At 47.4% G+C, this 23370-nt stretch overlaps 1 protein-coding gene across 1 annotated transcript in view; it reads left to right on the top strand.

Annotated features, from left to right (window-relative positions):
- RIMS4 (regulating synaptic membrane exocytosis 4) overlaps positions 1-22360 on the top strand; it is a 55491-nt gene extending 33131 nt beyond the window's left edge. Inside the window, exons 3-6 of the mRNA XM_063404609.1 lie at positions 11516-11628; positions 12253-12354; positions 12600-12739; positions 14615-22360. Of these exons, the coding sequence (XP_063260679.1) occupies positions 11516-11628; positions 12253-12354; positions 12600-12739; positions 14615-14833 (574 nt within the window). The 3' untranslated portion in view covers positions 14834-22360. The remainder of the gene's footprint in view (positions 1-11515; positions 11629-12252; positions 12355-12599; positions 12740-14614) is intronic.
- Positions 22361-23370: the final 1010 nt, after the last annotated feature.

The following is a 23370-nucleotide window of genomic DNA, read 5'->3' as shown; positions in this document are numbered from 1 at the left end:
CCTAGGTGGGATAATTAATGTCTTCTGGGAACCCAGTGGGAATTGCAGCTATCTGTCTGAGCCACAAGTGATAAGCAAATAGGGCTGAGAGTACAAAGAACTAAGAGGGCTCAATTCTCTTGAAACATGGTGGGAGGGGAGTTTCTCTGCTTTCTTTTCCTGCAGCAAAGAATGGAATTGTTTGGGGAATAGCTTTGAGGAACAGAAATGTGTTCTCCTCTATCAGATTTCTCTTGACTTCTCTCATTCGCTGTAGCTGTCTTCCCAGGGAGGCAGAATGAAGATTCATATGTCTCTGTTAGCTGCAGCAAGTTGATTTTCTTTCTAATAAAAGCTGGGTTTGTGACTGGTGCAGACACTCCCAGGTCAGAGTTTTCACCAGTGACTGTCAAACCCATGGTTTTCAGCAAGGCAGTGCTGTTCTAATTCTTTCCACCCATGCATCCCTTTGGTGTGTTCACACCTGGAAGAAGATGGATTCAAAACCTCCCAACTTCCATGTGTTTTTATAATCCTTATCAATTTAAGGACTAGAAGGACAAGTTCCAAAGGTGGCATGCTGAAGTGATCAAAGATTTGGTGAACCTTTGCTGCTGCAGGCCTAAATACCTGCCCTCAAGCCATACAAACTGCTTTTAGAAACTGTTGCTCACTGACTGCTTTTTCATGTTTGTTGCAGGGCCACAGCTGCTCTGTGCTGGTGCAAGGTATCACAGTCAAAGAATATCCTGAAGTGCATGGTTTTGAGCAAACCTGTTTTCATGTGAGCACCAGAGTGCATAAAATCCAGATTTTTTTTCATACAGCATGCTGGGAAATACTGACATTGTCAACATACTCCTTCATGTAAATCTTTGCCAGACAAAAAGTCCTCCAACCTTCTTACCTAGATTTTCTATTGCACAGTGGCTGTGCACTAGTATAGGAAATTAATATAATATAACTCACTGTGAGACTTTGTAGAAGGAGAAGTAGGTATTTACTCTGAGCAGAACTGTTTTCAGTCATTCCTGTGTGCAGGTTTCATTCCCTCCTGCTCTCACCACCCCATGCAGGCACCAAGCCTCATGGATCAGGTGCTGGAGCCAGGCTGGGTTGTGTGCTGCAGGGAGGACATGGGACACCATCTGTCAAGCCCTCGCTGTGTCTGCTGAGTTGTTCTTCACAGCAGACTGGCTCTTAGGACTGTGTTTTTCTTACACTTTCTAGGACTTACCTGCTATTTTGGAGTGATCTTTCACCTCAGGGTCTTCCTCTTTTTCCATCTCTGTAGATCTCAAGCAGCACTGCCACCTTTTTGTTCCCTTTTTTGGGGGGATCTTTATGGCTGCAGTCTGCCCTCAAACAGGGCATGGAATTGATGTGTTCTCTAACCTTGTTGTCTGTCCTTCCCCTGTCATTGGAGAACAGATCTGCTGCAGTCAGGTTGGTTGTGCTTTCATATACACAGATGTTTCCATTCATAATTCATCCGGAACAGTCTTAGCACTGGTTACAAATCTCTGCAGCACTGAATATTTTCTTCTATGTCTATACTTAAAGATTTGCTTGAGAAAACAGTTGCCTACTGTAGTAAGTGCCTATGGGGTGGTCTCAGGACACTAGGATTGCTGCAAGGATACAATTCTGAGTATAGGAATAGCTCACAAACAACCCTGGGAGATTTAGCAGAATCTCAGCTCCATCCTGGCTCTTGCATGATCTACATCTTGTTTTGGCTGGGTTTTGCTGCAGCTGCACGAGACCATGTACAGCATTCAAAAAGCAGTAGATTCTGGACTTGCATGCGACTTGTTCCTGCCAAACACTTTTCTTCCTGAAAATGGAGCAGAAAGATAAAAATGGACCTGGAACAAAAGCCTGCTTGCTGCCATAGTGCCTAGTGAGTGGTACTCATACCGTTTTTGTTCTTGCTGGCTACTGCTGAGATGATTAAGTTCTGGAGAGATCAGGTGATTTTTACCTCAGAAAAGCACAGCAGGGGGTGACTAACAAAGACTTGGAGGATTGTTCTGGTATTATCTGAGATGAGTGTGCAGGTCCAGCAAGGAAGCATCTTGTTGTTAGCCATCTCAGCTCTCTTCTCCATGGCGAGGGCAGTGCTGCCTGAGCTCTGCCCTGGTGTGCCCAGGGCAGGAGGGGAACACAGCCTGGCACAAGTGCCACCAGCACAGGCATCTTGCACCTCTTGGCTTCCTTCTGTCTCTGGTACCAGTTCTCCTGCTGGGCTGGTGTGAGCCCACACTGGGACTTAGGCTGGGGGAGCTGCCTGCCCTTCTCTGCTTCACTGTGGAACAATTATTAACAGGAAGCAGGAGAAAATACTGGCTTGTGTTGTGACCACATGGCTACGTGAAAATTCACTTCCCTTCACCAGAAAATATCCATCAACATTCAAGAAAAACCAAAAGAGTTGATTCCTGAATGCCCCATTCAGGAGATTCACGTTGCAGCTATTCCCTGAATGTTTCTTTTTTGACTTCCAAAGCCAGGAGACTTCTAGACACTTTTATGACAGATTATCTTCAGGCCTCTTTTTATCCAAGTCGTTTAAAAAAATCTAATGAAACGAGTTGTTAATATCAGTTCAGGATGTAAGAAATCGATCTCCTTTGAGATGGAAACCAGGAAAGGCATGGAGATTATTTCTGTAATATATCAAGAAATTCCTTAGCCCCTTCAGCAACAGCACATCCTTTTGTGCTGGCAAAGCTTGACCAGCACAACTCGGAAAGGATGTGACCTTGAGAGCTGTAGTTACAGCAGGAAACAGAGTGAATACCACCTTCAGCAACCTCTTGGGAACAGACAGAATTGCTCACTGAAGACAGGTAGCTGTCTTTTATTCAGTGCATCTGAGATGACTAGTGATTGCTAAAAACGGAGCTAGCCTGGCAAGGTGGGGAAGGGAGTGGGGGAGGTCTTTGTACAGAATTCACTGCACAGTTTTTATAGCACTGTTTCAGTGGCAGAATTCATACAGCAGAAGGAACGGGATACGCGAGCGGAGTACAATGTGTTACAGCACAGAAGACTGCACGTCACAGTGCTAAAAATGCTACAGAAAGTGGAGTGGCCCAGAGAGAAACAGAGCTTGTTGAGAGGCAGAGTTGGAGATCTTGCCTGGCAGAGGAGAGGTGTGCAGTTGGTGGGGTTAGGGTGGGTTTGGGTCCTGCAGGGATAGATTCTCGTGGAAAACCTTCCCAGCCAAAGTGAAGGCTCCTGCAGCATTCTCATCGCCTTGACAGGTTAAGGGGCTGTGTGCCCAGTCCCTGGACAGTGTAGTTGGATGCATATTCCTTGTGCACACCATAAATATTTGAAAAATGGGGTAATGGACATTGGCAAGCTCTGCCTTCCTCCTTAGCTGATAGATATCTGCTTGGCTGCTGCCTGTGAGATGCGATTTAAAAGACGTTAACATGCAATATGGATGAGTGTGATTGTTACACAGAACATTACTGCTCCCTGAAATTGGAGTTCTGATGGGGTTTTTTTAATGCTCAAATAAAATAACTGTCAAATATGTTATCAGTCTCAGAGGAGACTTCCCCCTTCCCATTTCTTCTGGCTGAAGGAATGTGTTGCTGTCCCTGCTTTTTAAAGATAGAGCTGCAGAGTTTAGCTCTGTGTTAGATGTGGACATGTGGTCTATCTGTTAGTTCAGCTGTGCAAGTCAAACCACTGAGATGCATGACTGTGTTTAGGCAACTTGCTTATTAATTGCAAGCTTGTGCCATGAGAGGACAAAAGAAAAAAGCTTTTTTATTTACAAGAACAGAACAATAATTTCTGAACCCTGGGCACAGACACATCCCGTGCACATACAGTGGAGCAGCTCTTTAAGGATGTATCACCTCTGGAACTGATGGCAGATAGGTGTTTGTGTGGTGGTGTAAATGAATCCATGAAAAGAGCAAGACAAAGTGTTACCTTCTGGAAATTGCTGTTGTTTGGGTGTGCCGAGGGTGGCTGTGTTGGAGCTGTCTGGCCTCACCACCTCGCTGAACCCAGGGCAGTGGAGCTCTGTGGGAGTCAAGGTGTAAAACAGAGACAGGAATGGGGATTTGGTCCATTGGAGCACACAAAATTCTCTTCTCCTGAGAGAGCTCCTGGACAAAAGTGTTACACCCAGCCTGTGAAGGTAGGAGATGAATGCCTCTGTCTGTATTTCTTCTGCACAGACACAGCAGTGTGTGGCCATTACACGTTAATACAATCAAGACCAGTCTCAAAGTATTGTAAGACTCACAAAAAAGTATGGTACCAAGAGGAAAAGAAAGGGGAATATGTGGTCTGTTTTTCAAACTCATAATTCACAAATTATGTTTGCGATTGATGTGTAAAGAGGAAGGACTAGAAAAAGATTTGGACGGAAAAATGCACAGGAATAAACTCTCAGGGAAAGATTTTAAGAACAGGTTAGAAAAGCAGTAAATAAGGCTGCTCTGGCCTTGGGACCTGGGTGTGGACCATCTTGACCTGTGGAGATGCATTCTGGCCATATTTCCTGCGAGTATTACAAGGTTTTGACAAGCTGATTCTGCAAATGCTCGCAACAGCATAATGGGATACCTGGCATACAGAGTCCCAGAAGCAATTTAAAAATAGATTTAGAAAAGAGGTCAGACAAACTCCGCACGGACAGGAAAAGAAATTAATGATACATTTTCCCTAAATGTGTCTGCCTTTGCACACTGCATGCTAATCAGTAGCCACCAGCGGGCAGGAGTGCAGAAGGGACTGAGCAGAGCCACATATGCTGTGTGAGAGGGATCAGCACAGCTGCTCTGCATTTTCTTCATAGCATTTTGCATTGAAATCAGTGTTGTCCATCTAGGCATTCAAATCCTGATCAGTTTACAAGCAAACTCTGAAAAGCTGGTTCTCCATCCAGTTATATATAAGGAGCTGCTGTTCTGTCATGAGGGAAGAGACTGCATGATTTGTACACAGAGGGGAAGGACAAGGATCTTTGCAAGGAGTAGGTCAGGAAATGCTGCTACCCTCAAAGAGCAGAGAAGCAAGCAGCTGGCAAGGAGCCTTTAAGCCACTCTTAAATTACTCTACAGAGGACAGATTTCATACACCCTGACCTACAGCATGCAGCACAAGAACACAGTCTTCAGAGGCTGCACAGATTTCCTAAATAATGAGGATTAGGAATGTTGTGTTTAAAAGAAGGAGGTCTGGGCAGTTTCAGCCCCAGTTTGAGCACACAGCTTCTGAGATCCGTAGAATGTAGAATATGCTGAGTTAGAAGGGACCCACAAGGATCCTCAGGTCCAACTCCTGGCCCCAGGGATCCCACCCTGTTCCTGAGAGCGGTGTCCAAACACTTCTAGAACTCAGACAGGCTTGGTGCTGCTACCACTGCCCTGAGGTGCCTGTTCCAGTGCCTGACCACTTTTTCTAATATCCAGCCTAAACCTGCCCTGGCTCAGCTTTATACCATTTCCTCAAGTTCTGTCAGTGGTCGTGAGAGGGAAGAGATCAGTGCCTGCCTTTCTGCCTCCTCTCATGGGGATGCTGAAGAGCACAATGCAGTCTCCCCTCAGTCTCCTCCAGGATGAACAAACCAAGTTACCTCCAGTGTTTCCCTTAAGGTTTCCCCTCCAGTCCCATCACCATCCTCATGGCCTCCTTTGAACTCCCTCTAAATAACCCAATGTCTTTTTTATATTGTGGTGCCAAAACTGCCCCCAGGACTCGAGGTGAGGCTGCATCAGTGCAGAGCAGGGCAGGACAATCCCCTCTCTTGCTGCCAGTGCTGTGCCTGATGCACCCAGGACACAACTGGCCCTCGTGGCTGCCAGGGCACTGCTGGCTCATATTCAGCTTGCCACCAACCAGGACCCGCAGGTCCCTTTCCTCAGCGCTGCTCTCCAGCCTCTCATTCCCCAGTCCGTACACACAGCCGCTTTTATTCTGCACATAAACGTGTCACAAGAGGACACGAGTGGTTTATGGGCTCGGTCATCTGTGTGATATAGCCGGGGTTGGCAGCTGCTGTGCGTGGGGACAGCGTGCGGGCGCTGCTGCGGGCTCTTGTCTCCCTCTCGTGGCTGTCGCTGCTGTCACACGGTGTGTCCCCGCTGTCACACAGGGTGTGTCTCCGCTGTCCCACAGGGTGTCCCTGCTGTCACACGGTGTGTCCCCGCTGTCACACAGGGTGTGTCTCCGCTGTCCCACAGGGTGTCCCTGCTGTCACACATGGTGTGTCCCCACTGTCCCACAGGGTGTCCCCGCTGTCACACACGGTGTGTCCCCGCTGTCACACACGGTGTCCCCGCTGTCACACATGGTGTGTCCCCACTGTCCCATGCTATGTCCCCACTGTCACACACGAGGTGTCCCTGCTGCCCTGCCTGCAGCGTGCCGGGGTGGCACAGGCTGTGCCTGCTGGCTCCTGTGCCAGGGACAGGTCAGGCACAGCAGTGCCTGTTCGGTGCATTTGGCTGCAATGGCGTTTGCAGCCTGTGCTCAGCCTCGGTGGGAGCTGGTACCTGTGCAGGCAGTGTGAACGTGCAGGTTTCTGCTGCATTGGTGGCCTCAGAGACCCCAGGATCAATAGTATGCAGTGTCATCTTTCCGCCGTCCCTGCCCTGCCTCCTTGCCTCCAGCTAAAGACCATGGTCTAAGCATCTTCCAGCAAAACGTCCTTCACTTGTCCTTGACATGCTGGAAGCACTGCTGACCTCCCTGTGCTCTCCCTCTGCCTTCCAGTCAATAACAGCGTTGCATTCAACTTATGACCAATTCCCTAGCCAACCCATAATCTTTAACTCCGTTAAAATCATTCCCATTTGGCTGTGGCAGAGCAGAGCCTGTAAATCACGATTAGCGAAAGCAAAGGGCCAGAGGAGAGATAATTAATTTCGCTTTGCTGTTCAAAGGCTGCGCTGCCCTCGCTCAGTGGAGGATTTGTGCCCTTTAGACAAAAGGCTGACAAGTGTCACCTGTTAATCTTCTCTGTGTGCAGCTCTTTGCAGCGTGAGATGGTCCTGTCACAGGGCCCTGCTGCCTCTGACAGCTGCTATTTGCAAGTCAGCTGCAAAACGCTCCCTCTTTATTCCTCTGGCTATTTTTAGCATTTCTTTTTAGATGCAATAAAAAAAAGACATCTCATATCGGTGATAGCCAGGTTGTAGTGATTGTTCCCCTTAAGGGAGAGATGTGTTGGGCAATGGGAGGGGAAGGGCTTTCCAGGATCACTCCTGGGTGTGTGGAACATCTGCTGGCTGTCACCCAAGGTGGAGACACCACTGTCACCTGCAGCAGATCCTTTCAGGAGCCTGTCTCCAGCACATCCAGTGTGTGGTGGTTCAGCTGGAGAGCTGGTTTCTGGATCAAGGGCAGGTCAGAACAGCTCAGTATATGCAGGCAGGCAGGCAGGAAAAGTCTGCTGAGCCTGCAGCATGCTCCAGAGCATCAGGGAAGGGCTTTTGGGAGCATCAGGGCTGCATTTAAAGAGCTGAGAGAAGTCACAGTGCTCCCTGGAGCTCTTTTCCTCTCTGCTTTAACAGGTGGAAAAACAAGTGAGTGAATGGGAAGAGCCTGCCCCACCAGTCTCACCATACATGTCCCCCTCACTTCACCATTCCAGCCTCTCTCTGAGCATTTGACAGACAGCTCACCAAGCTGGATTTGAGCATCCAAAATTTAGTCTATTCTGCTAAATAGTTCCTGCTGTTTTGAATTCACATTCATACTAAATTTCTGCTGGTTTATTTTCCCTTTCTCTCTCCCCTCAAGGGAAGAAGCAGTGGCTTTCTTGGAGATAGCTTATGATTTTTCCAGAGAGAAATTGTTTCCATTCCAGGGTTATTGGCAATACCCAAATATATGTCCAGGAATTGCTCAAAGCCAAGATTTAGAGCTGCTGCTTCTAATATCTAATAAAGCAACACTGCAAAAGGTCAGCGTCTGTGCAAGGCAGCAGCCAGTTCTGCCAGTTAATGGCATAATCTATTATAGAATTAATTCCCTATGTCTTCTCTTCCCAGTCAAATATAACAACAGTGGGGAACATTAACTGTCTAATCTAATAGTGACTTTCTTATAGTGCTAGTAAACCCATTAACTAGGCCTGTTCTCCATACTGATGGAGCCTTGACCTTGGCCTGTGTTTCTGAGTAAGCTTTGCCATTCCCCTTGGGATCAGCAGCTCCATTCAAGCAGCAGCTCTGCTGTGCTCCTTGCAAGGCTCTGTGCTGGTGGCCCAGCCAGGGTGTCCCTGCAGCAGTGTCCTGCCCTCTTGCTGTAGTTTGCACTGCAGAGCATTCATCATTTCAAGGTCATCCAGAGCTCTCTGACTTCTGAATTTACAGAGGGTAACAGCAGCCTTTGCTTTGCTGTAAACACTTCTAGTTGCCATTGCTTCACCTTTAGCCCAACAGCTCTTGTTCAGCTTTTTAACACTGTCCTTCACATTCTCCTGCATTTTTTCCTCTATATCATTGGTGCAGGCTGCTGGGCAGAGCCTTTGCTAGCAGCATTCATAAACAGCATCACAGAGCAGCTTGGAAGGGACCTTAAATATCACCTGTTCCCAGCCCTGCTGCCATGGGCAGGGATATCTCCTGCTGGAGGGGTGTGAGAGCACAGGTGCCTTTTCTCCACACAGGTATAGTGCAGAGGAATACTTGGCATCAGCCTTTGAGGAGATTCTCTCCCCAGCAGGTAGGAGGAAGTGATTTAGGGAATTGTTTTGAGTATTCAGGGACCAGAGGGGTTTCTCTCCTTTTCTGTCCTGCAGCAGGCAGAGATTTTGTGGGTGGTCTTCTCCCACCTCTGTGTCTCCTCTGCAGTAACATGGCTGGACTTCCCCCTGGAGAGAAATTCCATCGAGATCTGGTTCTGGGTGTGCTGTGAACTCTCATAGCCCTCAGCTTCACTCAATCCTGGGCTTCCCCTCCTCTATCCTGGTCCTCAGTATCTTGCTAATTAACCCAAGCATCTGTTCCGAGCACAGCAGTGAACATTTCCCTGAAGGGCTGTGAGTTGTCTTGCCAGATTGTTATTTACATGCTCGTTCAGGTCACACACTCCCCAGGGCAGGAGCAAGACCCGAGTTTGGCCCATTTGTCTTCCTTGAGTTGAAGAGAATAAAGAAAACATTTACCTTCTGGCTGATGGTCCATTCATCTCCTGCTGAATCTTATGTCTTTGTCTGTCAGGTCTCCTTTTTCCTGCACTATTTTGAGTTCTCTAGGCAGTAGTTTTCATCCTTTTTTGACTCTCTGTGTGCAGCCCACAATGCCTGAGCCAGCAGGGTCACAGAGTCTCACTGGTCCTCATGTGCACCAGGACTCACTTCTTCTCTCCTTGTATGGGCAAATCATGAGCCTGATAAAGCCTGCCTGGCTCTGGGCTCCCTCTGCTTCCCCCATCCCATGGCCCTGCAGATTTTCCAGCCTGGGGCTCTCTCTCTCTCTCTGTGCACAGTTTATCCCAGGGAGCCAGGCCACAAATCCAGCACCTCTGCCGTGGTTCCAGAGAGGATGGGGCTGACAGATGCCAGGCGGGTGGTGGGGCAGGAATTGCCCACGGGGAGCAGAATGTGGCCCTGGACATTGGGGATGCACCTTGTGCTGCTAAGGAGTAGGTGACACAGGAAACTGAGAAAAATGCTGAGCCTTCTCTGCAACAAATGCCAAATAAATGCCCCTGTTTCTCAAAATATTACCTGGAGTGTTGGTGCAAACAGTGGATGCAGGGTGAAAAAAACACTGAACTGAGGAAAATACACCTAAGCAGAGCCCCTCCCGAGCCAGGATGCCGAGACTCCCTCAAGCCTTGTCACAAAGGTGACATTCATAAAGAGCTCAAGGGCAGGTTTTTCCATGCTGATGGCTCAGCAGCTCTCCCTGAGTAGCAGCAATAACCAGGTTTCTCTAAGAGCCAGGTCAATGCAGAGGGGAGGTGCAGTATTCTGTGGAAAAGTTGGGCCATTTAATGCAGTGCCCCTGCCACAGGGAGCTAAGCCACGCCATGAACCCATGTTAGTGACACATCCTCTTCAGTCCCCATGTGTGGTGAGATGCTGAGGTATGTGTGCTGGCATCCTCCTTCCTGTCAGAATAAATAAATATTCCCGTGGGGCTGAGAGCAGGTCTGCAAATAGCTAATGAGAGCTGAAATCCCAACCTGAAATTAACACACTGCTGGTTGAATGGGGTTGCAAAAGAATTTCTTTTATTTTTAACATCTTTTAAATGTGACTGGCTTGCAGGGGGGCATCACCAAGCCTTTGTGGCTGACTCAGCTGTGTGAGAGCCTGCGGTCCCCAGCCCGCCCTGCAAGCAGGGCTCCTCTCTGCTGTCACTTGTACCCAACGTGCAGCCTCCTCACAGCAGCCTTTGTGAGAAAAGCCTTCGGGGAACAGGGGGCTGGATCATTCCGTGGGTAATTGCCCCCCTCCAAGGACGTGTGGAGAAGTGGAGGAGGTTTGTAATTGTGCCTGGCTTTGGCACGCAGCAGGCAGAGAGCAGCGCCCGGCACGGCAGCGTGGGTATCCCGGCACAGAGCTCCTGACGTGTGTCTCAGCAGCTGTGTCATGGCTTGGCAGATGCCTGTGGGACAAATGTAGGTGTCAAATGCTGGCCTCAAGCCTCCTCCTCCTTACCATTTGCAGCAAGTTCCTCTACAACCTCCGAAACAGCTGCGTAAATCAGGGTACGACTGGGGAAATCTCGATTTGTATCACTGTGCCACAGAGTTGGATGCTTTTGTGTTCCTACACACGTCCTAGTGCAGTGACCAGCACGTGTAGCTTGCCATGGGCCAGCCTCAGTGCTTGGTGGTGAGATTTGGAGGCTCTGTCCTCCCGACAGCTTTTGTTTTGCTGTGGTGACTGTGGCTGAGAGGCTGTGCTGGTGTTTGAGGATGTTGTCCTATTAGCCTCGCTGCCCATATTCAGATCCTCTTTGTGACTCCAGTTGTGGAAGCAGATATGAAAACCACAGAGTGGACAGGGTGGAGTTTTCTGGTGTTGAGCAGTAGGAAATGGGACCTTCTGATCAAAAAGGAGATGTATTGCTCTGTGTGTGTGATAAATAAATAAGGAACTGAGTCCCAAGGGGATTGATGCTTGGCCTGCTCATCTCGCTTTTAACTGCTGCTCTAAATGGATTATTTCCTGCCCAGAAATGAGGACTGGGAAGGGATGGCTACCAAGAGAGATCTTATAAGCAGTTCTAGGAATCTGTTACCTGAAGAGGTGACAGGCTAGATATGAGCCCGAGATAGCAGAGATTTTCCTTAGAGAAAATTAGTTATAGCTTAACAAATATTGACCAGCTGGTGTCTGCAGCCTTTACAGGGCTTTTTGGATGAGGAAAGAGATTTTAAATGGATTCCATGTAACTAAATTGTGTGGAAATCATTGAGTTTTGCTCAAAAAAGGCTTCCATAGATGTAATTCATTTCAAAGATATATTAAATCTGGTTCTTTAGTTACTGAGTTGCTTTAAAATGCAGATTAATCACATGCCGAAATAATTTTCTTTTGCAGCTTGAATTTCAGTGGAGTCCATCTGGCATCTGCTGGGCAGTTTAGTGACTTCCTGGGAAGTATGGGCCCTGCACAGTTTGTTGGCCGTCAGACCTTGGCCACCACCTCGATGGGTAAGGAACAAGGGAGTTGGGTGGCTTTAACTGAGTCCTGAACAGCTCCTACAGGCCACCTAATAATGTCTGCTGATCTAACACTGTCCTGCTCCATTTCTCTGTTAAATCGAGTGAGCTTGGCTGAAAGGTTTTGCTGACTGCAGCAAATGTGGCATTAGGAGGAGAACAGCAGCTTTGTGTTTTTCTCCCTCAGCTCAGAAAGGCATAGACTAAGTAAAATGCAGCTAAAATCCTAAAAATGCATTCTGTGGGGTTTTTCTTTCTCTCTGAAGCCCACCACGATCTGTAAGAATTTTGTTACAGTCCACTCTACTTGCATTTTCCAAAACAGCCTGCAGTCCTAAGTTCTTCCATTTGGGAGAGGTGAGAAGCTTGCTGCCACGAAGAGCAGGAGACTGAGCCACCAAAGCCATTTTAGAGGGCTCCCAGTCAAGTTTGTTTTTGAAAATGTGGCCTGAAATCACTGTGGAGCTGCTCCAGAGTAATACAGGAGGAAATCAGGCACAGACAGTTTGTTACAGCTTGTGCAGGAGGGACATGAACATTGTTTTTTAAACAGTTTTGTAACCCAAGGATGTATTATTTTGAAAGTCTTCTATATATTTTGACATTTTGGTTTAGGGGATGTGGAAATTGGCTTGCAAGAGCGGAATGGGCAGCTTGAAGTGGATATCATTCAGGCTCGAGGACTGACACCAAAACCTGGCTCCAAAACACTGCCAGGTAGGATGCTTTGATCTCCTTTAGTACTTCCCTCACCCCCAGCCTCCCACAATGCTTGTGAATAGGGAAAATTTGAATTTTCTCTTGGAAGGACTAAGCAGCCTGTGCGTGGTACTGAAAACAAGGCTGCTTCGGCAGATCTTTTCCCTGCTGTAACTGCCTTCTTTAGAAACACCTGAGACATGGCACTTTTCTAGAGTGAGCATGAAGATTTTCTTCATATTTGACCATGTTTCTTTTTCCAGCTGCTTACATCAAAGCTTACCTGCTCGAGAACGGCGTGTGCATTGCGAAAAAGAAGACCAAAGTGGCTCGCAAGTCATTAGACCCTTTGTACAATCAGGTGTTGCTGTTTGCTGAGAGTCCCCAGGGCAAAGTATTACAGGTAAGATGAGCAAGTCTCAGGTCTGCCCCTCTCTCTCTTCCACCTCTCATGGAAGGTACTAAGTCCTGTCATGCTGGTTAATTAACATAGATGAGAAAAAGCCAATGTTTTCATCAAAAAAAATGCACTTGGTCTGAACTTAACAAAGGGAAAGGAATCCCTTTTTCTTTGTACTCAAGCTGATGATTATTTTGTACCCTGCCAGGTACCATGAATGCCTACCAGGAAAGGACTGATGTTTAAATTTTTTAAATTCTTTTTTCCCCACCCAGTTAAGAGATGGGTGGTACTTATGATCTTGCAGCATGGTTGCCTTCCATGTTTATACACATTCAGGGCACTCTGCTTTGCCATCACCCAGTCACATACCCTACCCTTCTCTACCTCTTTTCTGTTAACTGCCATATGTTTTCTGCCATACTCATATTTTCAACTCTCTACCTGTGCTTCCAGAGCAAGGAGTGATTTGCATTGTTAAATCATATAAAAATAATTTCCATCCAATAAAGCCTGGCTAAAGTCTATTTGCAATACTAATGTAATTAATCCATGAGCTTCTATTCTTTACCTCCGCTGGCGTATGAATTGCCAGCTAACCCACTGGACCCTTTTCTTTAGTGGCTTCTAACTCATTTACCTTGATGAGAAGCATTTTCCCCTGATGCAACAAGACTGCATATTTATGACTGAAATGGAGTGGGACCTGGTTTGGTCTGCTCTTGCCTTGCGTGGGTTTCTTTACCTGCTGCCTTGCTTCCAGGAAAGGCACTTATTCCACAAATAGACTGAAGAGCTTGGCTTTTTGCTGATGGCCACGTCACCAAACCCAATTTGTGCAGTGGCTTGCTCCATCTCCTGCTGGTTTAAAGTGTGAATTTTTAGTTTTTGATTGGCATTCATTGTCTCTCCAACACATTTTACAGAAAATTGTAGTGTTGTGGTGGTTAGGAGCCTGGGGAAAGAAGCTGTCAGGATTAGCCAGAGATTACTGATTGTCATCATAACCCATCCTGCTCATCCTCTCCTCTTCAGAACACGGACTCACTCTGCAGTCAGTCGTCACCTTTGTCTTGAGCCACACAGGGCCACGTGCAGACCTCCAGCATGCCTAAGCCCATGACCCTCACTGCATCTGTTCTTCCACCCACTGGTCTCCATCGTGTCGTAAGTGTGATTCAGCTTTCCCTGCTCCTCTGCCAGCTCTTCCATTAGCCCTTCCTCTGTGTCTGTGAGCTGTTCTCAGCTGTCTGTGCTGCCTGCCCTGCATGTCACTCATGTGTGCCCCTCGTGTCGTGTCCCTGACTCCTGCTGATCCTCCAGGTGAGTGGCCATGCCTCATCTCCATCTGCCCTGTGGCACAAGCTCCGTGTGCAGAAGTTAAAACATTCTCTTCTCCTCAAACTGGTGGCTTTTGGCCCAAGTTGTTGCCCACCGTTTTTTTGTTGGTTTATTTTTCCAGCTCAGCAGCTCCTCCTGCCCTTTCCCCCCAGGCCACCTTTTGGTTTGTCCAAGTTCTCTTGTATGCCAGGACCAGTTTTTACCTGCAGGTGTTGGACTGCAGCCCTGGGGATACTTTGTGCAGGTGCTGCCCCTGCCCAGCAGAATGGTTTCTTATTATCCACATGCACATTCACCTCTTTTCCATGGGAGGAAAAAAATAACATCAGGATTTGTAAACATGTGCTTAAAATAAAAAAGTAATATCATCGGCCAGAGCTACACATCACCTGTTGCTAGAGTAAATATTTCTGGTCTTCTCAGGCTGTAATAAAGCTCCAGAAAGTTGGGATGAGTAGAAGGATGGGTCAGCCTTGTGCTTCCCAAGGAAATGTAAAAGTTGGAGGATTAACTGTGCTCCCCCTTCTTGTCCCTAAGGTGATAGTGTGGGGAAACTATGGACGCATGGAGCGCAAGCACTTCATGGGAGTCGCCAGGGTTCTCCTGGAAGAACTGGATTTGTCAACTTTAGCAATCGGCTGGTACAAGCTCTTCCCAACTTCCTCGATGGTAGATCCCACTACAGGCCCGCTCCTGCGCCAGTCCTCACAGCTTTCCCTGGAGAGCACAGTGGGACCCTGCTGTGACAGGTCTTAGTGAGTAAGGAAGGGGGAACTGCTTTTGTTTTTTAAACATGCTGTCAAGGTTTTGTTTGCTGGAACTCTGACCTCAAGCGCAATGCATGTTCAATCAGTTCTTGTGGAGCTGGAAGAGGAGGATAAACCAGTGACCTTAGACAGAAGACGAGGGGGAGGGCACTGTGCCCTCTCTGTCCGAGGAGGAGGTGCCATGGGGCATGAGTCCTAGTTGTCAAATTAGACATACACCTCTTGTTTCACTTCTCTCGCTGTCATTCTTGGACCCTTGTTTCAGATCAATATTAACCCTGGAAAGTTGCAGCATTTGAAAGAATTTGGGGGGAGTAAGGAATGAATTTCTCTTAGCTGTGCATCTTAGAAATTTTTAATATGAATTCTTTCACAAGAAAGTACGTGAAAAATTTAGAGGTCATTATCTGGCTTGAAAAGAGCAGGAACAGAAAGTTTAAGAGGAAGCATTAGGTCTTTTTATAATGTCTTTCTTTCTGAGAGAAAGAAGAAGAAAGAAACCTGCAACTCTCTCTTTAGAATCAGTTCCCTGTCACTGAGTCATGTTAGCTGTAACACTGTCATTGCTGTGTTTTCAAACTGTGCCAAATTACCAGCAAGTGTCTTTACTGCATTACGTGTCTAACTCTGCTGATGAAGCATACTTGGTGGGAGAACAAGTAGCGCCTACTTAGAGCAGACAGTTTAAACAGAGTTCGAGTTTAGCAGGCTAATTAACCACAGTTTTGCTCAGAAAAAAACCCCAAAACACTAGAAGTGGGAGCTGAACATCACACTTGCAGCTTGAGGTGTTTTGTATTGTCAGATGAGACATTCTGCAATTTGCTGACTCCCTTACTTGTTGCTGTGCATCCTTCAGTCATGATGCCTTCTAGCTCCTGCTTTTTTCCTCCATCTCCTTGGTACTGGTACATATCTGCTGGAGATGCTGCCCTTCCTTCCCAGACCTGAATCAGGACTGTTTTATTCTGCCGTGGGAGAGGAATTGGGGGGTTCTGGGGGTGCAGAAGAAAGAAACCTCAGTTTGCCATCTGAGCAGAAGGTGCTGGAGAGCCCATGACCTTCCTTGTGGGGAGAGGGGAGCTTTAGGCAGTCTTGGTACTACACAGACATTGCCAAGTGTCCTGCAAGAGGAGATGTGATCCCCAAAGTACAGAGAGGTAGTGAGTGAGGAATGTGATGGCACAGTGAGCACAGCACATGTGTTCTGTTCATTAAATGAGTAAAGCACATTTGCTGACCTGTGGCAGCTGCTGCCAGCAGAGCCACGTGCTGGAGGAAGTGTGCTGGATCCTTCAGACAATTAAATTATCCACAATCACAGAGAATCTCCAAAGATTTTCTGTTGATAGCTCTGTTTTGGCTAGGCTTAGTCTTAGTTCCTAAATGAGGATTTGATGACTGCTGTCCCAGAATAAGCTTTTGAAGATGTGTTACTTTGTGGTTTAAAAGTGAAGGTCCCATGTCCCATGTAGGAATGAGCACATTCTTGGCCTGTCATAGAGAAATACAGAACATTTATTTCTGCATGTGGACCTCAGCTTTTTTAGAGTAAAAGCATGAGTGTTGAGTGGATGGTAAAAGCAGTTGCTTTTAGTCCTAGCTTGTCTATGGTATTTTAAATTATTTTGAGATAAATTACAAGATAGATGCAAAAATTATATAGGCCTTACAATAATCTGTAAAGAATTATATAATATAAAGGAAAAGGAAGGAGGATAAGGGACATAGAATGACTTGTTTTTTGAGTCTTCAGTGGCAAAAGCCTCAACATTTCAGATAAATATCTTAATTTCCTTGATTAAATATGTCTCTGGCCTCTCACGAATTATTTTTTCTATCGTATTAGACAATTTCTATATATTAGCTGAAGAAAGTTTGTTGCATGCTGGTCAAACTATGTTGTGGCTCTCTCTCTTTTATTTTTATTTTTAAAAAAGAAGCACATTTACTGTAATTCAAGTCGGCATCTTTTCCTCTTGGTATGTAGTGAGTACTAGGCAATCTTGTACAATATGTGTATGAACTAGAATAGATTAGGTAGATTTAGTGGTTTGTAGCACTGGATCTTTAAATAACTATGACATTAAAAGGACTGTGGGGAGCTCCAGGTACACTCCAGACCTGGCAACAGGGCTTCTGTCTTAAGTTATGCTGAAAGCTTTGTATTGGTACTTAGTTTGGACATTCTCTACCAGTAAGAGCTAAGTTAATCCTGAATTTCCTGTGTCCATTGAGAGGAATGCAGCATTTTTGCAGTTTTTAACGGGGAGTAGGAGACTATACATGCCAAAAATATTTCCCCAGAAAACTTTGTTTAACGACTGTCTGTCGAAAAGCTCAGTTCCTGTGTGCCTGGCAGATGCAATGTGTCTCTGTTTCCTGCCCCTCTGAAAGCTCTGCAGGCTCAGTGATGATCAATTTAGTTACCACAGGACTCCTTAACACTGAGGGCTGTCTTCCGTCTGGTTTTAAACATGCTGAAAGGTCACTGTCAGGGTAAAATAAAGAAGTTACTAGTTCTAGTTGTGTTTTGTTAACATCTCCATTTCTGTAATTTGGAGGCAGTTTGACAGTCTGCTCTGTCCCATTTTCTTCTGCATTTTTTCTGTGGTTGGTTGTGGTCCAGTGCTTCTCACTTCTGTTTTACTCACTCCAAGCCCTGTTTCTCCCCAGTAAAAGAACACTGCAATCCCTGGCTGCCATCCACAGCACAGCCACCTGAGCTGGCGAGTGCAGGTGACCTTCCTTCACAAAGCAGACTCACAGGAGCCCTCCTGCAAGTGCCCATGGGGCACAGAGTGAGGCCAGGGGAGTTGCACAGTGCCCTACCCTTTAAATTCTTACTCCATTCATCCATGTGATTCCTGCACTGGCCATGGTGTATTGTAGTCAAGAAAGAATTCTTCTAGTTGCCCATCAATTTAAGTCTCCCAGTGTAGCATCCAAGACAAGTCTGGAATAGCCAATTTTTATAAAGCCTAACCCACTTTTCCCCAAAAAATTTGGCTGGCCAGTTTGTGTCTAAAGTGATGTGATGTGAGAGTTGGGATTACCAGTGTGGTTGTGTATAAAGCAGCGTTTTGCCATAGTGATGAGCTGAAAACTGAACTTTTGTCCCCTTTGCAAGTCCTGGCTGAGTCTTTTCCAGAGCCTGAGTCTTGCTGTTGGTTACAGTCAGGGAGGGAGAGAGGAAGAGCAGGAGACTTAAATAAAAGAAAAAAAAAAAAAAAAAGGTGGCAGAGTATTTTTTGGTTGGTGAATGATTATGAGGGATGAGACTGAGGAGAGAGAAACACCTGCCCAGCCCAGGGTTGATTCTTTGTTCCTCGTGCATGAAGTGCTGCATTGTAAGGGTAATGCAAGCTTTGCTGGCCAAAAAAACCACAGAGACCCAATCCCTAAATGTTACCTGCATTATGGAAAACAAAGAAATCCTGATGCTGAGAGCAGAGTGATCTCTACCTAGTGGGAATCCCCTGCACACAGGGAGAACAGCCTCGCGTGTGGCTTTGTCCTCTTTGTGCTCTGAGCAAAAAGCAGCTGTGACCATGGTTGTTCCTGGTTTGTTCAGGCAAAAAATGTGGTATTTCCCCAGTCTCCTGGTGTTTCTTTCCCTTTGCCCCAACCCAGCTGGGATGGCCAAGGTCCTCACTCTGCAATTCAGTCCATGGCTCCTCATCCTGCAGCTGGAGCTCCCTTTGCACTGTGGGCAGGGTAAGGGCCAGCATTTCAGGGCCTTGGATGGTTTCAAAGGACATTGCAGAATTATTTGCTTTGAATGAAAAAATATATTTATTGTTCCTAGCTACCAGATCCTTTATCATTGTACTGTTCTAAATTTGCAGGTCTTCTGGAGTATGAATATCACAAGTTCCTGTAAAGGAGCTGTTCTTAACATGTTGAGGCAGTTAACAGAATCTCAACCTAAGCATGTTTAGTAATGTTTAGGCAGCAAGACAACTTTTTTATGAAACTCACTTTAAGTTAGTTTATTACATGCTGTTGGTAATATTTTAAAACAGGAAAAATATTTTTCTTTAAAGACAAAATGATATGTATGTTTTTTAACAGGTAACATAATTCAGTGTTTTCAAAAATGTTTGATGTTCTTGGTATGAAGTTTACTCATTCTTTTGATTTCTATGTTCCTTGTTATATTTTATCAACCTTTTTCCAAAAGAAAAGAGGCATATGTAAATAAACACCAGAAAAGAGTCCTATAAGAAATTCTGTTCAAACTGGCCATTAAATTATTAGTAAATATTTGTTATTGTTCATTAACTCTCAGCTACTTTGTTGAAAGAATCGATGTTGTATTTTCAAGATGAGAACTACTTAGCTAGTTTTGTCATAATCCTGTACTCTGTATAAAAAATCTTTTTATAAACAAAGTCTAATAGGCTACCAAGCAATAATATATTCCATTGGATGTGCACAGATCGTGACTTGCAGGCTGTAGTACATATTGTTGATACAGTTTATAATTGTCTTCAATCTCAGCAACACCACTTTTGAAAAAGATCCATATTAACTTTGATTGTAAAAAACAAAGACTGGGCTGTTGCCTTGTGAGATATATTCATCCTATAGACTTCTCTGTGAGTGTCTGTGCCCATCGACATGAGATCTCTCTTAGGTGAAGAAAGAAACAGCTGTAGGTGACTTCATACAACAGAGGTAAAAATAGTTTCAGTATAAACTTCATGACTGTTTCAATCTCCTGTTTTTCTTAGGCTATCTAGTATTTGTAACTTGACGAGAATGGTTCCCACTGCCATTGTAGCCCTGATAAAGCAAAAAAGCCTTTGCACTCTGGGGCCACTTCAGTTCTGCCTGACAGCTGCCTATTTTCCTCGAGATACCTGGGGCAGGCTAAGGGGAGGGGTTTTTTTCAGAGCAGCAGATTGGGCTGCTCTTCTTTAAAGGCTCTGTGGGTTATTTAGTCCATTTCATAGGTGGTGTTTGTCCATTTTGTTAGAAAATTCCACCCAAGGCAGAGAGGTTGCACCTTTAGCAGGGGATCACAGGGGACCAAGGTGTAAAACAGGCACAGGCTGTTCTGTGCCTTTCTGCAGAAATTTGCCAGTTCTGGGCTCTCTGATTTTTCCAAAGTGGCAGGGTCAGGATACTGGATTTTAAGTCAGCTCCATCCTTGATGCAGTGCATAGAATAAAAGAGCTTCAAAAGAGCGTCCCAGTCCATTGCCTGTGGATTCCTCCCAGCATTTCCCATAGTGTGTCCTTGTTGTTCTCAAGATTGCCAGGCTGCTGGCTGTGCAGGCAGCAGGTCCCAGTGGTGCTGGGGGCCCCAAGGAATGCTGGAAGAATTCCTGGATTTTGTGAAATGCTTTGAAGAGAGAGACGAATAAATGCAAAGTGCCATCAGTAGAGGAGTCCAGGGCGTATTGTGACCTGGAGGGAGCATCTAAAATGAAATTGCAGCTGCTGGATTTGAACCAAGCATTTAGAAAAGAGGATGATCAGTGAAAGGCTTTTTGTGTTTACCCCAGTGCATGCCAGCCAAGGTGTGTGTCTGTGAACACGATAATTCCACAGGGAGTTTGCAAGTGATTAGGTGTTCTCAGAATGTGGCTTCAGCTCTCACTGCCAGACTCCCCTGCTCAGTGGCCACGTCCCAGTGACTGAGCAGCCTCACGTCCATCCCCAGCTGCTCACCCACCACAGCAGCACCACCCCAGGTTCCCTGGGGAACCTCGAGCTCTTCCCGCAGTACAGGCACCCTCTGCCCTCCCTTCCCCGTGGTAGCTGCTCTTATCCTGGTGGAGGAGAGGAACCGGGGAGAGTTTCTTCGTAGCATTTGGTTCTTTGCACTTTAGTGGCTGAAACAGAAGGACCCTGCACCAGCCCTTTCCAGAGCACCAGCAAACAGAGGCGATGACCCAAGAACTTTCCCTTTGTGACTTTCCAGTAGCTAAAATGGCAGCCAAAGCAGTATTGCTAATCCCAGCTTGGCCAGGTCCACGGACAGCCTTGGCACCTACTCTGGGCATGTTACATGGGCTGAGCCCCCTGTGCAGGGGCAGGGAGGGGCTGTGTCTGGCACAGAGGCCATGAGGGCACACACTGTGCCCAGGCAGCCGTGACCTCCACTCACTGAGCCGTGGTGGGAGCAGAACCACCCAAGGGAATGATTGAGGCACACCTTGCTGAAGCCATCCCACAACCTTTGCAGGAGCTGGTTTTTGTAGTGGCTTGGGCACCAAATGTTAGGATATCTGCCCACTGGGACTCCAGGTCCCACTAAATGCCAGCCTGGAGCTTCAAATCCTTCAGCAGTTTTTTTCTTTGGGGCTGTTGCTCCTGATCCAGTGCTGCAGTCTGATCTCTACTTTGGTAATTCCATCTTCTTGACCTGGAGCTGGTCTTGGCTTTGGAGCCAGGGAAAGTGAGGTTTGGAGGGTGAACCTTAAGGCATGTTCCCCTAGCCTCACCACACTGGGATTGTCTTTCTCCTGCTCCCTGCAAGCTGCTCCCTGCACGGTGAAAGGGCATCCTGGGGCTGCAGTGCCTCCCCTGGGACCCCCTCACGCAGCACTGCCGTGGCCTGCCACCCACCAGGGATGCCCTGCCAACGTTGTGTAGCAGTCCTCCATTCAAACTGCCTCCTTTCCCATCCCTGCAAGGAGCCAGGGGTCTTCTGCAGGGGCTCAGCAGCCCAGGCAGGCGGGGTGTGCCATTGCTGACAGCCAGGAGAAGACAGGGAGGTGCCTCTGTGCTGGCCAGGGAGAAGGGGAGCTCCCAGAGAGCTTTCCTCCGCCTTCCCTTTGCTTTCCCCAGCGCCCTCTGCTCCCTGCATGGGTCCCCTCTTCCCTCTGGATACGAGGCCTTATTCCAGCCCGAGGGGACTGAGGCTGCCCACGGCATCTCTTTGCACTGCCCCTCCATCCCCGCTGCCGCCGGGAGCCCGGGGCGGCGCGGCAGAGCTGGCCTCTGCTCGGGGATGTCCCCAGCCCATCCCTGCTGCCACCCCCCTCTGAACCGTGCTGGAGCTCTGCCTTGTTCCCCACTGCCAGGGCCTAGCCACTGTAGGGAAATCTGCTTTCACAGGGCAAACCTTTTTACTTCATCCATTGCTCCACAAACCCCAGTAACTTTGCAGGCGCTCTACGACACTCCTCTTGCTTTTCCCTAGGAGTGAGGGCAGCTGAGATCTGCTCTTTTTGGCCTCTGTCACCCTCTCCAAAACTTTCTGGAGGTTTTTACCATCATTTGGTGAGATGTGATGTCCATGGAGCCAGAGGGAGCACAGGCAATGGAGCTGGGCAGCCTGCTTGCCCAGGTGGCATGCGAGGTGCCTGGGCTGCCTTGGGTGGAAGGTGGGACACTGGCCACTCGTCTGTAGTCAGGAGAGGATTCTGCTATACTTTTTTCCTGTCTGTAGGTTTTATTCAGACAATATGTAATGATTGAGTGATTTACAATTCAGTGTTAAGCTAATGAAAACATTGATAATGGTGATAATAAAACCTTTTTTTTTCCTACGGTGTGTTGGAGGTTTTCTGTGGAGTGTCTCTGCCCTCTCTGTTGCCACCACCATTATCTTCAGCCTGGGATTTCAGCTGGACCATTCCTTCTCCCTTTGCCTGTAGGGAATGAGAGCAGCTCAGCGTGGTGTGTCCCAGTGCTCCGTGGAAGGGCTGTCACTCCAGCTCCCTCAATCAGCTCCAGCTTCAAACCTGCATTTCCCTGAGCCACTTCTGGGTGTAATTTGGCCTTGGGCATCTCCAGGCACAGAGCTAAGCTTGCTCCCACTTGTGCTCTGCTCACCACCCCAGTCTAAAGCTCCTGCTGGTTTATTTCCAACACCTTTCATGGTCAGCCCTGGCCATTCAAGAATGATTTTGAAACCCTGGAGGTGAAGATTCTACAGACTGAAAAAAACCCACCCCTGGCCCAGGCTGTTGGGAACATCCAGTGTGGGTGGAGGGGAGCCTGGGGACCCCGAGGGAAAGGAGACCCTCAGATGTGTGGATGACCTGGAGCTGTGAGCCCTTGGGTGGGAAATGTCTGGGGCATCCTGCTGGAGGGGTCTGTGGGAGGAGGTGGTGGTGCTGAGAATGGACACCATTCTCTGGGGAGCTACTGCAAGTCCTTTCCCGTGGGGATGAGGGATCACAAAGTCATAGTTCACTAAGGATTTCTTAAAAGGTGTTTGTCATGCCTCCAAATCCTTCTGCAGGTCAGCAGGTTGAGACCAAGGGGCAGCTTCCCACCTGCCACAGCCCCTGGGGGAGCAGTGATGGGGGAGGAGGAGGAGGAGGAGGAGGAGGAGGGTTTCTCCAGAGTGTCAGGGGGCAGCCTTGCATTTCCCACCCTCAGACCACCACCAGCTTCCCCAGCAGGAAGGGGCTCGGGCTGTCACTGAGCAGTCCAGCAATGCTGCCTGGAAGCTCAGGCCACATAGAAGCAGCAGCAACCAGAGCAGGTGCCCTGCTTTTCTGCCCTGTCACCTTGTCACCAGCGCTGTCCTGCAGGGTGTGGAGGTCACACCGCCAGCCCTGCT

This window comes from Prinia subflava, chromosome 8, assembly GCF_021018805.1.
Source record: "Prinia subflava isolate CZ2003 ecotype Zambia chromosome 8, Cam_Psub_1.2, whole genome shotgun sequence".
NCBI lineage: Eukaryota > Metazoa > Chordata > Aves > Passeriformes > Cisticolidae > Prinia > Prinia subflava.
Note: the sequence above shows the minus strand (reverse complement) of the source record. Positions and strands in the feature narration are given on the sequence as shown.